We start from the raw sequence: 14,700 nt of genomic DNA, 5'->3' as shown, positions 1-14,700 counted from the left end.
GATGTAAGAATTCTCTGAAGCCAGAGTACCACAGTAGCTAATTTTTCTTGGGTGTACATATTTTTTTTTTAACTATTTTGACTAAAATTAGAGTGACAGATGTTGCATAATTTATATAACTTATAAAGAATATTGATCTAATGTTCCTGATTGCAAAACGTTTTTCAACTTCCAAATTCTTTGATCTAGTTGAAATTATGATTTGCCCTCTTTATTGTTTAGAATAATAAAAGTTCATTTTTCCACCATCTACCTCCATCCTCGTCTCCCAAACTGAGAATTCGTAGATCTTAATAGGTCAAAAGATAACCAAACCATATGATGGGAATGTATATTTTAGGTAGATCTGATTCAGAACACTGTTATCTTTAGAAGAAAGATTGTTACACCACAATGGAGTTTAAAAACCTGGGCAGACTTTAGAAGTTGTTTTTGTTAAGATAGAAATCTGGCTTTTTTTTTTAACTGACTAATTTATTATTCACAGAGGAATTCCATCAATTCCAAACTAACCGTTCCCTCATTTTTCTGTTTTAATGGTGATTTTAGAAAACTTAAGGTAGAATTAATTGATCCTCATCTTAAAGGATTGCTTTTAGGAATTGGTTTTAGTAAGTTGGATTCAATTACACCCGTACTTAAGAATTTATAAATTATTTGACCTAATTTTAATTAAGACTGAGTAGTATGTAGGTATTTTTGTATAAAGGCAAAAATAAGGAAACTCTGTTTTAAAAAATACAAAAAATGTTAGCTAAGTATCTTTTTCTAAAATACAAGCAACTTTAAAGGATTCTGACCCAAACCTTGCCAGGAATTTCTTTTTCCTGAAACTGTATCGTAAATATTTATTATGTAGTTTTATACTGTTTGTTCTTCTAGAGTCCCCCCAAAAGTGAGAGCATTTTCTCTTCCCGTGGATAAAAGGATTGCTGCTGTTGAAGCTGTCTCAGTAAATAAGTGCCCTCTGTTTCTGTTTTAACTCTCAAGGCACCACCTTCCATGGTCAGTAACGAGCAACGCCAGCATGCAGAGCACATATTCTTATCATTTAGGAAATCAAAATCACCATTTGCAGTTTGCAAGCATATTTTGGGTAAGTATTTGCCTTAAAAATACTCTGGCATAATCAGATCTGCTTTTTCTATCTTGAACATTAGCTATTTTAAATTTCTTCAAAAATCCGCAAAGTTATACGGTTTCAGTTTTTCATTAATAATCTTTCTACTACAGTAACTTTAAAGATGTTCTATAAATCCAGAGGGGAAACTTTGTTGCTAGTTTGGATTTTTTCCCCCTAGATGTAGTATTTAATAATTTGTTTTATTATTGACCATAACATAAAAGCTATTAATAGTGGGGTAAATAATGTTTCTCAGTTGTTTTCATATGTCATTTATTACAGGAAATGTACTATAATATCTCTTATCCCAGTGTTAGTTTTAAAATTAAACTTGTTTTTGGAGGTTTCTACATTTTCTTTCTTTTAGTTGTTTTCCATAGTGGTTTTTTTGTTTGTTTTCTACCATTTAATTTGTACTCAGCTTGCTTAGCAAATTTAGTTACTTCTGGGTAGGTTATTGCTGTGTATCCAAAAATTAAGCACTGTTCTTGACTTTTGTCAAATACATTTTATGAATACCTTATATCTGACACATGCACAGAAATTATCTCTTTTAAAATAATTACAAGAATGATAACTTTCCCATCCAAAGATGGCATTTTCTAAGAGTTGTGTATGATGTTGCCATCTGCCTCTTAGATATTTTCCAATAATGGTAAGAGAATGTCTTTTTTTTCCACCCTTCCAGCAAGAGATTTCATTGGTTATTGTTGTTTTATAACCTGATACTACTGTTGGCTGTTTTACTTAGTTGGAGCCATCTTTTGTAACCCAAAGTTAAGGCTCTGAAAGGCTGAGTCATCCATGATCACAGAATTGCTTAGTTGAGTATTAGGAACTAAAACATCTGACCTTTTATCCTTGTGATTTTAGTAAGGCTCATCTCTTAGCAACTAGCACGCTGGTTTCCAGATTGAAATAAACTGCAATTAAAGTTATGTGTTAAAAATGCTTTACATATAAAGGCTTATAAATGGGAATTGTTAGATTGTAGGAGATCCAGTTGCCAGTGGTGCCTACCACGTGTTGTTGACGGGAGGTCATTTAACCTCTCTGGGCCTCTTTTTCTTCTGTGATATGGGAATAACTTTACCATTGCCTTAAAGGACTTGCTATCTTACATTGTTGTGAGGTGCAAATTGTAAAAGCACTGTGTGAACAGTAGGGTAAATGTTATGGCCATAATACCCCATTTTAAATAGCTTTAAAAAGTGCTATCTTCTCTGTTTGCCAGGGGCTAGTGGCCTAGGTAAAGGTGGCTCTGTCTCATTCAGGAGTTAGATCTTACCATTAGAAGAACAGTTTTAACAGCTACCTTTTAAATTCAAAATGAGGCCATATAAGTTAATTGATTGATTGATTGATTTGAGTGGTTAGCTTTTATACTTGGGTGGATTTGTTTCTGGCACTAAGAAAATTAATCTTAAGCCTGTGGAGAATATTTAACTCACTGTTAAATTTTAAAAAAGCAAAACTAAACATCAGCATAAAGTGTTTAAGGGAGTGTTACCTCATCCTTATTATCTTGGAATTGTTCAGCATTAATAGATTTAGAACATCATTGTGTTAAACTATTAATCTAAAATAATTTGGGTCTGGTTTCATGGCATATGCCTTAACTGCATTGACTAGGATTCCATCAGTGTTTCATCTGACTTTCTATTATAATTCAGTTGTCATTCTAAACTAGGTGGGAAATATATACTTGGTTGACCTAAGTTATAAGTATTTTATTAGAGCATATTTGTTTATGTCACTCTTTTCTTTTTAGAGTATCTATATTTTGTGAAGTACTATTGCTTTGTTACGATTTGAGCTTGTTTTGGAATACTTTTGTTTTCCTGAAACAATTTTCTAAATAGTAGTATTGCTAGTTGTAGCTGTGGTTTTAAAATCAGTTTGGGTTTTGAGACATTAATTATAAAAAGTGGAGTACGTGTATTACAAACATAATCATTTATATGCTGCAAAGCCCTGTGTTACATTAATGTTTACATGTAAACTTCACAGAAAATCTTTTAACTCCTTACTCAGTTACCACCAGCACAGAAGGGTAAATTCCTCTAAGAAGACTTCTCATACAAGTGGCAGTCAATCACAATTCAGAATTTTCACATTCTTACTTAGTAATTATATGTCATTTTTATAGAATGTCTGGGTAATATACTCTAATAAAGGGGAGACTTTCTCTTTGATGCTTCCTTTTTCTGGCCTCTTGAAATTCTTCTCACTTCTAACTTCAGTTTCTTGTATTTCCTCATTTCTTTCTCTAATCGTTTTGTTTTCATTCTAGTTTTTATTTTCGCTGCTCTGTGTGTGTGTGTGGTGTATGTGTTTGTGTGTTCATGTTGCATGTTTGTGCATTTTGTCAGAAGAGCTCTTGTAGACTTCTTCACCTCAGAAGTCTTTGGCACTTAGGAATTTACTAGTTTTTTTTTAGGGTCAAATGTTCCTTCAAAGAACCTGTGAGTTCTGTTCTTGTTAAAGACCAAGAACCTTGAGAAGTTAATTTACCTTATCTGGAGCTAGCTTTGCAGCGTTCTTTTATCCTTGTCTCTGGGAGAAGTGTATCTCTTCCACTTCTGATCTTAGAAGTAGCCAAAACAAAGTGAAACAAGAAGCCACCAAAATGCCAGTTACAGTAGTAAACTTTTACTTCTCTGGATATGAAAATTGTTTCCTTACTGTGCTGTCGAGTTTTGGGAATTGATAGATCATTTTTCACCTGAGACTTTTTATTATTGGTTGGTGGGCATGGGTGTCATTCAGTCAAAAGGGCAGACTTTTGGGAGCTTATGTTGCCTGTGTTTTGGACAGGCCAGAGAGGTGACTGTGGCTTGACTTCTAGGGTCTTCTTTCTTTCCTTTTTTTTTTTTTTTTCTAACTTTTCTGATCAGAATACTGTAGTGTTCTTCCTCTCATTATTTACTTCACTTTAACTTTTGTCTTCATGGTTCTGATTTCAGATAGTTGACAAGATACAAATGAATTTTATTTACATTATTTCTATGATTAAAGGAAGTTTCTGTGTTAGCAAGTGAAAGCTTTCTGCTAAAGTGGCCTAAAATAATTTATCATCTGGGCAGTGTCCTAGTCTGTGGCAGATCTTCCTAGAAGTAGTAGTTTAGAAATTGTGGGTGAATTGTGAGTTCTTCATGAAGACCTTGCAGTTTTGAGCATTTTTGTAGCAGAGAACAAGTAAGGCTCATATGGACACGTGAAGCTCTACTTTCATACTGATAGGCTTCTTGAGTTCCTTCTAGCATCTCTCGCACATTTATTTCATGTCTAAGTGCAGTTTATGAAGGCTAATAATGGTTTTCATGAGAAAGTGTAATTTATTAGCTTAGGAAAATTCCTTCTTTTAAATTGGGAATTTGGCTTTCTTTTCAGATTCCTCTGTTCTTAGAGACAGCTTCTTATGGGAGTAGTAATTTAGAGATCTTTTGTCTAACACCATGAAGAGGTAGCTAAGAAAAACAGTTATGAAAATTCATTGTCTCTTGAAAACTTGAATGTTTGGGCCGGCCCGGTGGCGCACTGCTACAGTGTGCCGCTTGAGAGTGCGGTGGCGCTCCCGCCGAGGGTTTGGATCCCACGTGCAAGACCGGTTCCCGCTCACTGGCTGAGCGAGGTGTGGGAGCAACACCGAGGGTTGCGATCCCGTTGCTGGTCCCCGGTCCGGAACAGGCGTGACACTGAGGGTTGCGATCCGTTGCCGGACACGAAAAAAGACAAAAAGGAAAAAAAAAAAAGAAAACTTGAATGTTCATCTTCTGTAATTGCTCCCTAGCACCCAAAGGGCAGAAAAAAGGCTAGGATAAAAGCGTAAATAATTAGAAGTAAACATGTTTCATTGCTCGTGAACCTCAGAAGGTGCTTATTTGGTCTTATCTTCAGTGGCATTTGTTTTTATGGATGGATTTTTGTTTCTGAAGGAGCATTACCAGCCATGTGATTGAAATTTCTCTCTTTATCTCTTGGAGACTCAGTTTCTTCACCTGTAAGATACAGGAATTGAATTAGATGGGCTTTGGAGTTCTGTTTCTAAAATTCTCTGAGTCCCTCAGATTTTGCTTCCTTGTTAAAATTCATGGCCAAGGATTTCAGGTATCTTGTCCTTACAATTTTTACTACTGCAATAGAAAATGAAGACAGGCAAACAACCATCATTTTCTTCAAAAAGAGGTTTATAATGAGAGATTATTTGAATTACTTTTTGAGACAATACAATATTTCTCCTTAAGTGACCAAAGTAGATGTAGTTGGTTTCTGTTTCAAGTCCTCTTTGAATAAAACCCTTATTTTTTTTCCTCCTGGAACTTTAAATACATCTTTTTATAATAGGTTCACATTTTTAGAAGCTATTGCTTTATTTTAATTATTTACTATACTTTAAGGTTTCCAAATTTTTTGTGAATTCTGATTATCATCTCAATTAGAAATCATGTTAAGATAGCATAGAATAATTAAAACTTTAAAAAAGAAACGTACAAATTTGGTTCTCTTATGAGTTTTGGTATGTTCAAAACTCCTACGTAATAGTCTAATGTGTTAGGAATTTATGGAGGGTACACCTTTTCACCCACATTTTTACAGCTAATTGTGTCAAGAGCACTTGTAAACTTTTTAAATGACCTGAGCTTGAATAGGAGAGAAAACCTTGTGCTTGACTATGTCTTCATGCTCTTCTGATAAATTCTTGAGGGTGCCATTCTATGCCTAGAGTTAATTTCTCATAGCTTTCAGATACTCCTGTCCAGTGATCTTGACAAATAATCTGGAGTACAGTCATAGACTTCTCATAGATTTCACATGATGGTTATTTTTTTAGAGCTTCAGAAAATTTCTGCTTTTTCTTTACCTCATTTTGGCTGTTCCTCCCTTTTTATATAATGCTGTTTGAAAAATGATCGTAGTGGTATTGGTGAATAAAAGAAAAAATAGAAAATTAATATAAAATATTCCTTTTGTGTGTTAATTTTCTATCCTGCCCCTCCCCCCCACCCAGTTCAGTTTTTAGTTCAGATACTATAACTCGCTAGTTATGACTGGGTCTAAGTGTAGCTTTGGGGTTTTACTCAGTTTGATCAGTACTGCAATCCGAAAATTCACAGGAACTTCTCACCTTGTATAAATGTGTCTCATTTTATTTTTACATTTTGAGAAAAATAGCCTAAACATGATTGTGTATATTTCTGAACTTGCTATTGGAGATGGGTCATCTGCTGAAAGCTTAATTACTTAAAAATCAAAATATTTTGACAGCATGACTCATCACAGATAGTAATGTTCAAAGACTAGTATATTAAGGTATTTCTCAGATACAAAGTCTTGTTTTATACAGGGTGAGAATCTGTTAGGAAATTTTCTGATTGCTTTATATTTTTATTTTTAATTTTTTTTAAAGCTGTGTTATTTTTTAGTTCTTCATGCTTTGGAAGTAACAGTTGAAGAGAGGTGAGGAAAGTTTGTGAAAATTGTGATCGGTGATTAGCTGCCACCTGCCTGAGGTGTCTTCTGAGAGGAACTAACCTCTTTGTGGTGCTAGAGCAAGGTCACTGGATATAAAAAAGAACAGGTAACCATCTTATTCCTTGTCTGAATAGTTCTGTTAAAATTAATAAATGCAAATTGTTCAAGGTAATATGATCTACTGTTTAAAGAAAGTTTTTAAAAATTTTCTCCTCAGAAACTAGTAAAGTGGACTATGTCCTTTTTCAAGCTGCCACAGCCATAATGGAAGCAGTTGTCCGAGAGTGGATTCTCTTGGAAAAAGGTAGCATCGAGTCACTGCGAACATTCCTTTTAACCTATGTCTTACAGAGGCCTAAGTAAGTACATACAGGAGGTACTGCTAAAATATCTTTGCTGAGCTTATGTGTCTGTTCTTTTAGGGATTTTTTTGTTTTTTAGTGATAAATGTTTGTGGCTAAGCTCTATGTGGGACTCATATTTTAAAAACTCATACATGGATGATTTTAGCTTATTTTGTTACTTAATGAAATAATACCTTTTATTTAAGCTTGCAATACTAGGTTTTGTTTCTTTGAAAAGACACTGCTAGATGTTAGGGGATTTTTGTTATTGAGTTCTGAAGAATTTGGTTGTAAATAAAAGTTGATCATAGACTCAGTGAAAATCCTTTATGTTTACTTGTTCTTGTTTTGGTGCTTGGTAGGGGTGATCATTTCTTTTAACATGTTTTAAATTTAGAATGGTATTGTGAGTATCCCAAAACAGAGGAGAGCAGAGTGTTACATATGTGAGGGGTCTTCAGAAAGTTCATGGAAAGATTATTTTATCTTTTAATTCTATTTTTCTATGAACTTTTTGAAGTACCCTCGTGTATGTACACAGGAATGTGCATAGAAAAAAAGGTCCTATAAGACAAAGAACCAAATTCTCTAACAGCTTCCTTTGAAGGAAGGGATGAGGTTTGAGGAATGGGTTGAATCTGAATTTCTTCTTACCTGATACACATCTGTGTCCTTTACACATTTTACAAGAGTGTGTACATTTATTGCTTGTATGATTTTTTTAAAAAGTAGGAAAATTGTCAGCTACACAGCTCTTGGGGAGAAACTGATATACTACTTACCATTTTTTTAAAGTTCCCTGATATTGAATATTCTTCTAAGAATAGGCAATGCACATTGTACGTTTGCTGTTTGTGCAGTTGAATACTTTAGATATACATTTCCAAAGTCAGTGGAAAAAAGTTTGCTATTTAATCAGAAGTGCATCTACTGTATTTAGGAATGGTAATTAATGGCAATAAAGGTATGCATGAAACTTTAAATCTTTAGAACATACTGTCATGTATCTGTTCCTATTCACTGTTCACCAGCAGTCTCTGAGTTCATAATATTTAGCAATGATTACTGACATGACTTCAGTACTTACTTAACTGCTAACTGCTTTACACAAAAAAAAAATGTGAGAGAAAAAGCCAAGGTTTACTTAGCCCGTGAGCATTAAAGGTTTAGTGGATAACGCCTCCTGTAGGTGAGTGGGTACGTGTGTGAGAAGGGTGTGGCGTATTTTTTCTGGTTTCAATAGAATGAGGAAGACTTGCTCCAGGTTTTAAAAACTTTCCTCTTCTCTTTCAGCTAGATTGATTAGTTGATTGATTCGTTGTTTTTTGTTTATTTGTTTGATGAGGCCATTTGCATGTAATACTAGCTGCCCTTTTATTATTTCCATTTGACTACATTTGCTAGACCTGACAGGACCGTTTTCTTTTCACCCCTCTATATACAAAGAAAGTTAAATACAAGTGAGAAGTTTTGACAGTGTCAGCAAGTTTTCGTTGTATTATTTTGTCCATATTTTTTGCATACAGTCTATGTAGTTTGCACACATCAAAATTTCTTTTTTTTTTTTTTGTCTCTTTTCCGTGTCCGGCAATGGGTCGCAACCCTCAGTGTCGCCCCCGTACCGGACCGGGACCGGCAACGGGATCGCAACCCTCGGTGTTGCCCCCGCGCCTCGCTCAGCCAGTGAGCGGGAACCAGTCTGTATGTGGGATCCGAACCCTCGGGCGGGAGCGCTGCCGCGCTTCCCAAGCAGCGCACTATCCAGTGCGCCACCGGGCCGGCCCAAAATTTCTATCACAGGTTGCAGCCATGGAAAAGATACATATTTTGTTGAATTTTACTAAAAATGATACTTGTTTTGATCTTTATCCTAGTAAAATATTTTGAAATCAGTTTTGATGATGTGTGTTTTGTTGAATGGAAGTCAAGAGAAACCTTCACATTTCTATAATATTTTTGTCTTTTTCCGTGTCCGGCAACGGATCGCAACCCTCAGTGTTGCCCCCGTACCGGACCGGGGACCGGCGACGGGATCGCAAGCCTCGGCGTTGCTCCCGCGCCTCGCTCAGCCAGTGAGCGGGAACCGGTCTGTATGTGGGATCCGAACCCTCGGGCGGGAGCGCTGCCGCGCTTCCCAAGCAGCGCACTATCCAGTGCGCCACCGGGCCGGCCCAAAATTTCTATCACAGGTTGCAGCCATGGAAAAGATACATATTTTGTTGAATTTTACTAAAAATGATACTTGTTTTGATCTTTATCCTAGTAAAATATTTTGAAATCAGTTTTGATGATGTGTGTTTTGTTGAATGGAAGTCAAGAGAAACCTTCACATTTCTATAATAAAAGAAAATAAACCTTAAGGCATCTGTATTTATAGGGGTTTGTATATGGGATGATTTAAAAAAAATTTTTTTTTTGGCTCCAAGGCCTAAAGTGTTAAAAGGATTTTCTGAAGAGCAGTCTATTTATATAATCTTGGGAAATTGATGTAAAATCTCTCTAATATTCTGTTTTCTTACCTGTAGAATAGGGACTTGATACCCACCTCGTTTGCTTGCCATCAGGATTATATGAGACAGTTCTGAGCACGGTGCCTGGTGGGGAGTGAGAGCTCCAGCTGCTGCAGCCTTCGTCATCCAGACCAGCCTCTGGAAGGGGTCAGGCTCAGCAGGAGAGCCTCTGGCCAGATAGGCAGGTTCTCTTCCCTAGAGCTGCTCGGTCCATCACAACCTGTTCCCCCACACTCCCAGCCTGAGAACCACTGCCCTCTGGAAATCTTGGTAGACTTAAGTATATGACACATTTTCATTGTGTATATGTGTGATCTCTGGTATGATCCAAAACAATCTCATTCTTAAATAATTTTGATTCATTCAGAAGCTATTCTAGAGTTGACTGTAGGGTTCCACGTTGATATAGCTTGCTTATATATTTTCTCCCAAACTCTTATTTTGAAAAAGTAAAAATCTTTCAACAAAGTTGGAAGAATAGTACAATGAATACACACATACCCTTTTCCTAGTAGAGGCTCAGTTAACATTTTGTCACATTTGATTTCTCTCAGATATATAGCATTTCTCTGCCAAACCATTTGATAATATGCCACAAACATCGTAATACTTCAGCCTTATGTCAGTATGTCTCTCCGAAGAGCATAATCTCAATACTATTGATACTATTGATATAATTCATATATTTATATTATCTATTATAGCTTAGATTCCATATTCTTAGGTCCCCAATTGTCTGAATAATGTTATTTATATCCTTTCCCCTCTTTATAGGTTATTATTATTTTTCTTTTGTATTGCAGTCTATCTCCCCTTTCAGATCTATTAATATTTGCTTTATATATTTAGGTACAGTAGTGTTTTTTTTGGCGGGGGGGGGGGCTGCTTGGTATGGGGATCCAAACCTGTGACCTTGGTATTATAAGGCTGAGCTCTACCCAACTGAGCTAACCAGCCAGCCCTGAGATTATTTTTTAAATTCAGGATTTAACCATAGATTACACATTGTATTTAGTTGTCATGTCTCTTTAGTTTCTTTTAATCTAGAATTATTCTGCCCTTTGTGATCTTTCATGACATAGATTTTTATCTTGTTGAATGCCCTACAATGTGGACTAGAGTCAAGTTAAAAGTTTTTGGCTTATGGGCCGGCAACAGTGCGCCGCTTGGGAAGCGCGGTGGCGCTCCCGCTGAGGGTTCGGATCCCACATACAGACCGGCCGCTCACTGGCTGAGCGAGGGGCGGGAGCAACACCGAGGGTTGCGATCCCGTGGCCGGTCCCGGTCCGGTACGGGGGCAACACTGAGGGTTGCGATCCGTTGCCAGGCACGAAAAAAGACAAAAAGGAAAAAAAAAAAAAGTTTTTGGCTTATTACATAGGTAGAATACTACAGGTTTTGTAGTATAGACTACTACCTAAACAACGTGTACTTCAAAGCACATGCATGGGATTTTTTCTTTCTTTTGTATTTTTTCCTCCTAACTGAGGTAAAATTTGTAGAGAGTGAAATGCACAGTGCCCTGTTTTAAAGAGGCACATATAGTGTAGTGCTTGAGAAAGGACTTGTACCCCACTTCTGCCACTTAACTCTGTGACTTGGGCAAATTACTTCCTGTGCATTACTTCTCTGGTTATTAAATGGAGTGCATAATAGTGCTTAAGATTGTTGTGAGGATTGAATGTGTTAATTTTCGTGAAGTTAGTTTATATAAAGCCTTGCATATCGTAAGCATTCAATAAATGTTAGCTATTACTTTTTTCATAATAATTTCTATTTCTTGTCAGTAGAGATATTTAAAAGTAGCTTTACATTTATTTCTAGTAGAAGTCTTCAGATTTATGTACATTTTCTAGTAGTAATCAGTGTATATAAATCTGTTCTGTCTACCCAGAAGTTCAAAAATTCCCTTTGGTCAGTTAACATTCTTATGCATAGTAGGATCTCTGTACTTTTTGCTTAATGGTTCAAGTCTATGTTTTGAAGGAATATTTTTCACTTCATTCTTGACATATGGAGACATGTTCATTCGTTTGCACAAATGTCTAATAAATGCCCATGATGTGGCAGGCAATGTGCTTAGAGTGGGCGGCTGATCTGGGAGATAGAGTCAAACAGTAATGACAGATGCATCATGTCATGGGAGGGTGCTGTGGGAGCCCTTAACAAAAGCTTTCTGGAGAGAGTAACATCACAGTCTTGGCAGAGGCAATAGAAGTTCAGAGGCCTGGAAGTTCAAGAGCATGGAGCCAGGAACTGAAAGAAGATCAATACATCTGCAGTTTTGAGGGTGTGTGGACAGGGTGAAGCCCGAGAGGGGAGCAGGCACCTGGCCATGCAGGGTCTTATAAGTGGGTGACCATATAATTTATGTCCAAACTGTGACACTTTTGAGAGTGAAAACAAGCCCTATTAATAATTATGTTGGGCAGCAGGTAAATTGGGACTGTCCCAGGAAAGCCAGGATGGGCCCCACTGCTTATAAGTCGTGTTAAGGAGTTTGGGTTTTTCCCAAGGGCACAAAGTGGTTGTATCTTTGCGGCATTCTAGAGGCTGGGTTATAAAGGTCAGGGTTATATTTTCTGAGCCTTACCTTTAAGGAGAGGTTGGGAAAAAGGCAATTAAGTCTCTGCCGTTGTGTTGAATGGCCTTTGTAGAATGCCTCAACCTGAGATGGGTGCTTCTGCTATCATGCAGAGGAACAGAATCCAGATAAGAAATTTTAAAGTTTTTTTAGAATTTGTGTTTCCATAATGTTGTATCTTGGATAGTTAGTATGTTGCCTTTTCATGATAAAGGGAAATGGGACTTATGAATATACTACTGTTTGGAGATGGATGTTAGACCAGAGTATATCTCCAAATCAATGGATTTATTGATATGTTTCCCTCAAATGTTTAACAGGGAACTAACTTACATCTATTGAACATGGACTTAAGCAGCTGCCACTTAAATAGTGCTTAGTATGTACTGGGGACAGTTCTAGGAACATTTAGTTCTTACAGTAACCCTGTTAGTGTTATCCCCATTGTACAGTTGAGAAAGCTGAGGCTCTGAATGCTGTCTTGCCCAGCGTCAGACAGCCAGTAAACAGCAGAGCTGGATTTGAACCCAGGTCTCCTAGCTTTGTAGTCTGTATATAACCAGTAGGCTTTACTACTCTCACATGTAAGCGATGTTATTAGTGGCTTCTGGCATACTGAGAAATTTGGGAGTATTTTTATATTAGATTTAGGTAAACGTTTTCACAATGATTTTTGTGTTTTACAGCCTCCAAAAGTATGTTCGGGAACAGATTCTATTAGCAGTAGCAGTAATTGTAAAACGAGGATCATTAGATAAATCAATTGACTGCAAAAGCATTTTTCATGAAGTCAGCCAGTTGATAAGTAGTGGCAATCCCACTGTGGTAAGTGTACTGTTTGTATTTATAAATATTAAAAAAAAAATTTTATTTTGTATTACACAAATAGCATTATAGCAAAGGTAAATGGATAGCTACATAAAAGGAAAAGTGTACAAGCTAATAAATCAAGCAATTTTCATTTGTTTAGGTTTTTCTTCTTGTGTTTTTTTATATGTGTACATAATATAGATATGGTGTACTTTGCTTTTTCATTTGATTCTGTGTTTTTCCATGTTGCCTTTGTGTTCATAATCATCATTTTAACGGTTGTAGATATAAGCTAATATGCCATAATATTCTAACCATTTCTATTGAACATTTTTTCCCATTTTTAATAAACCTTTGACAACTACTAGTGATAACAGAAATGTTTAAAGAAAATGTAAAAGCGTACCTGACATAAGAATCATTAAATTCTGTCATATTCAGGTCAAGGTGTATCATGACTTCCAGATGTCATTATCAACAGAACAAAACTGAGGCTTTTATTCTCGACTAAATTACTGTGAGCAGCATGATTTTTCACCCCTTCCAGTCTCCTGTCCACCTTTTAGAGAACTAGAGATGTGCTCGGAGAGTGGTTGTTTGGCTGTAGTCACTGTCAGAAGCAGGAGGGGCTGGAGTTGGTGTTAATGATCAGCTGTGATGCTTGGTTTGAACTATTGACTTTTGATATTTGACTTGTGTAGAATTGGGGTTGGTAGTACCTGGCCAATCTGATTCTCAGGTATTAAATCTTTAAATATTTTGGGTGTTTTTTTTCACCTTCACAGTTCTTTTCTTCAGTCATTTGAAAGATAAAGGTATGTGTGTGATGCTATACACCTTACAACTCTTTATGAATTCCTTTACATCTTCAGTGGCCACTCAGTAAGGGGTGTGGTTTTAATGATAAATGGGGTGCTTTGAGGTAAAGATGTAGAGGTACATTTTAGGAGGGCCATGTACATTGTGCCTTACTTCCCACAGTGTCTCGGATCTCTTCTCACCACCCCCCTGCAACCTTTTACCAAGTGTGGCTGTGCGCTCACCTTGTAGCTCCAGCCATCTGCCTTCCACTCTGGCTGGGACCCAGCCTGACCACCAGGGACCTAGACTGAAGGAATCTTGTCAGGACTTTGGAACTTACTATGACATACCTTAAGTATTTTTTGTTTTTTCTTTGGAATTCACCAGTGGTCGTGTGTGTGTGTGTGTTTGTGTGTTTGTTTTTTCTTATCAACTTGATAGAGGAATAATTTACATGAATTACTGCATCCATTTAAAATGCACACTTCATTTAGTTGTGATAGTTACGTATATTGATGAACTACCAACACAGTTAAGATTCAGAACATTTCCATGTATGTTTTGATTTTTGATTTTGTGGATTATTGTGTTTTATGCCATTTTTGTGGCAGATTTCCTCGAGTCATTCTGTCCAATAGAACTTTCTGTGTTGATACAGATGTTCTGTATCTGTAGTCTCCAATATGTAGCCCCATGTGGCTGTTGAGCATGTTAAATGTGGCTATTGTGACTGAGAAACTGAATTTTTAGATTTATTTAATTTTAATTAATTTAAATTCGAATAGTCACATGTAGCTAGTGGCAACCATATTGGACAGTGAAGTTCTAGAGACTTTGATAATCCAGAAGTCTGATTTTATGCCCTTTTTACTTAATCTCATTGTGAAATTTAATTGTTTATATAAAAATAACAACTTCAAAAATGTGCATGTTTGAATCATTGCGTGTTATAAGTCATTGTGGTTTGTGAGCTACTTTTTTTTACTTGTATTACTCTTCACAGTTTCAAAGATCTCTCTTTTGGTAGACATGGTCTCCATTTCTGATGAAGAG

The 14,700-nt window shown here is 36.5% G+C and overlaps 1 protein-coding gene across 2 annotated transcripts in view; it reads left to right on the top strand.

Moving 5' to 3' along the window:
- Positions 1-996: 996 nt before the first annotated feature.
- The window catches only part of XPO4 (exportin 4), a 79,320-nt gene continuing 65,616 nt past the window's right edge, over positions 997-14,700 (top strand). Inside the window, exons 1-3 of one of the 2 annotated variants that reach the window (XM_008573662.1) lie at positions 997-1,096; positions 6,816-6,957; positions 12,723-12,861. In XM_008573662.1, the coding sequence (XP_008571884.1) occupies positions 1,003-1,096; positions 6,816-6,957; positions 12,723-12,861 (375 nt within the window). In that variant the 5' untranslated portion in view covers positions 997-1,002. Of the gene's footprint in view, positions 1,097-6,650; positions 6,705-6,815; positions 6,958-12,722; positions 12,862-14,700 lie in introns of those variants that run through there. The other variant, XM_008573661.1, reaches the window with a different exon arrangement.

This window comes from Galeopterus variegatus, unplaced genomic scaffold, assembly GCF_000696425.1.
Source record: "Galeopterus variegatus unplaced genomic scaffold, G_variegatus-3.0.2 Scaffold948, whole genome shotgun sequence".
Taxonomy (NCBI): domain Eukaryota; kingdom Metazoa; phylum Chordata; class Mammalia; order Dermoptera; family Cynocephalidae; genus Galeopterus; species Galeopterus variegatus.
This window is presented reverse-complemented; position numbering and strand designations above follow the sequence as displayed.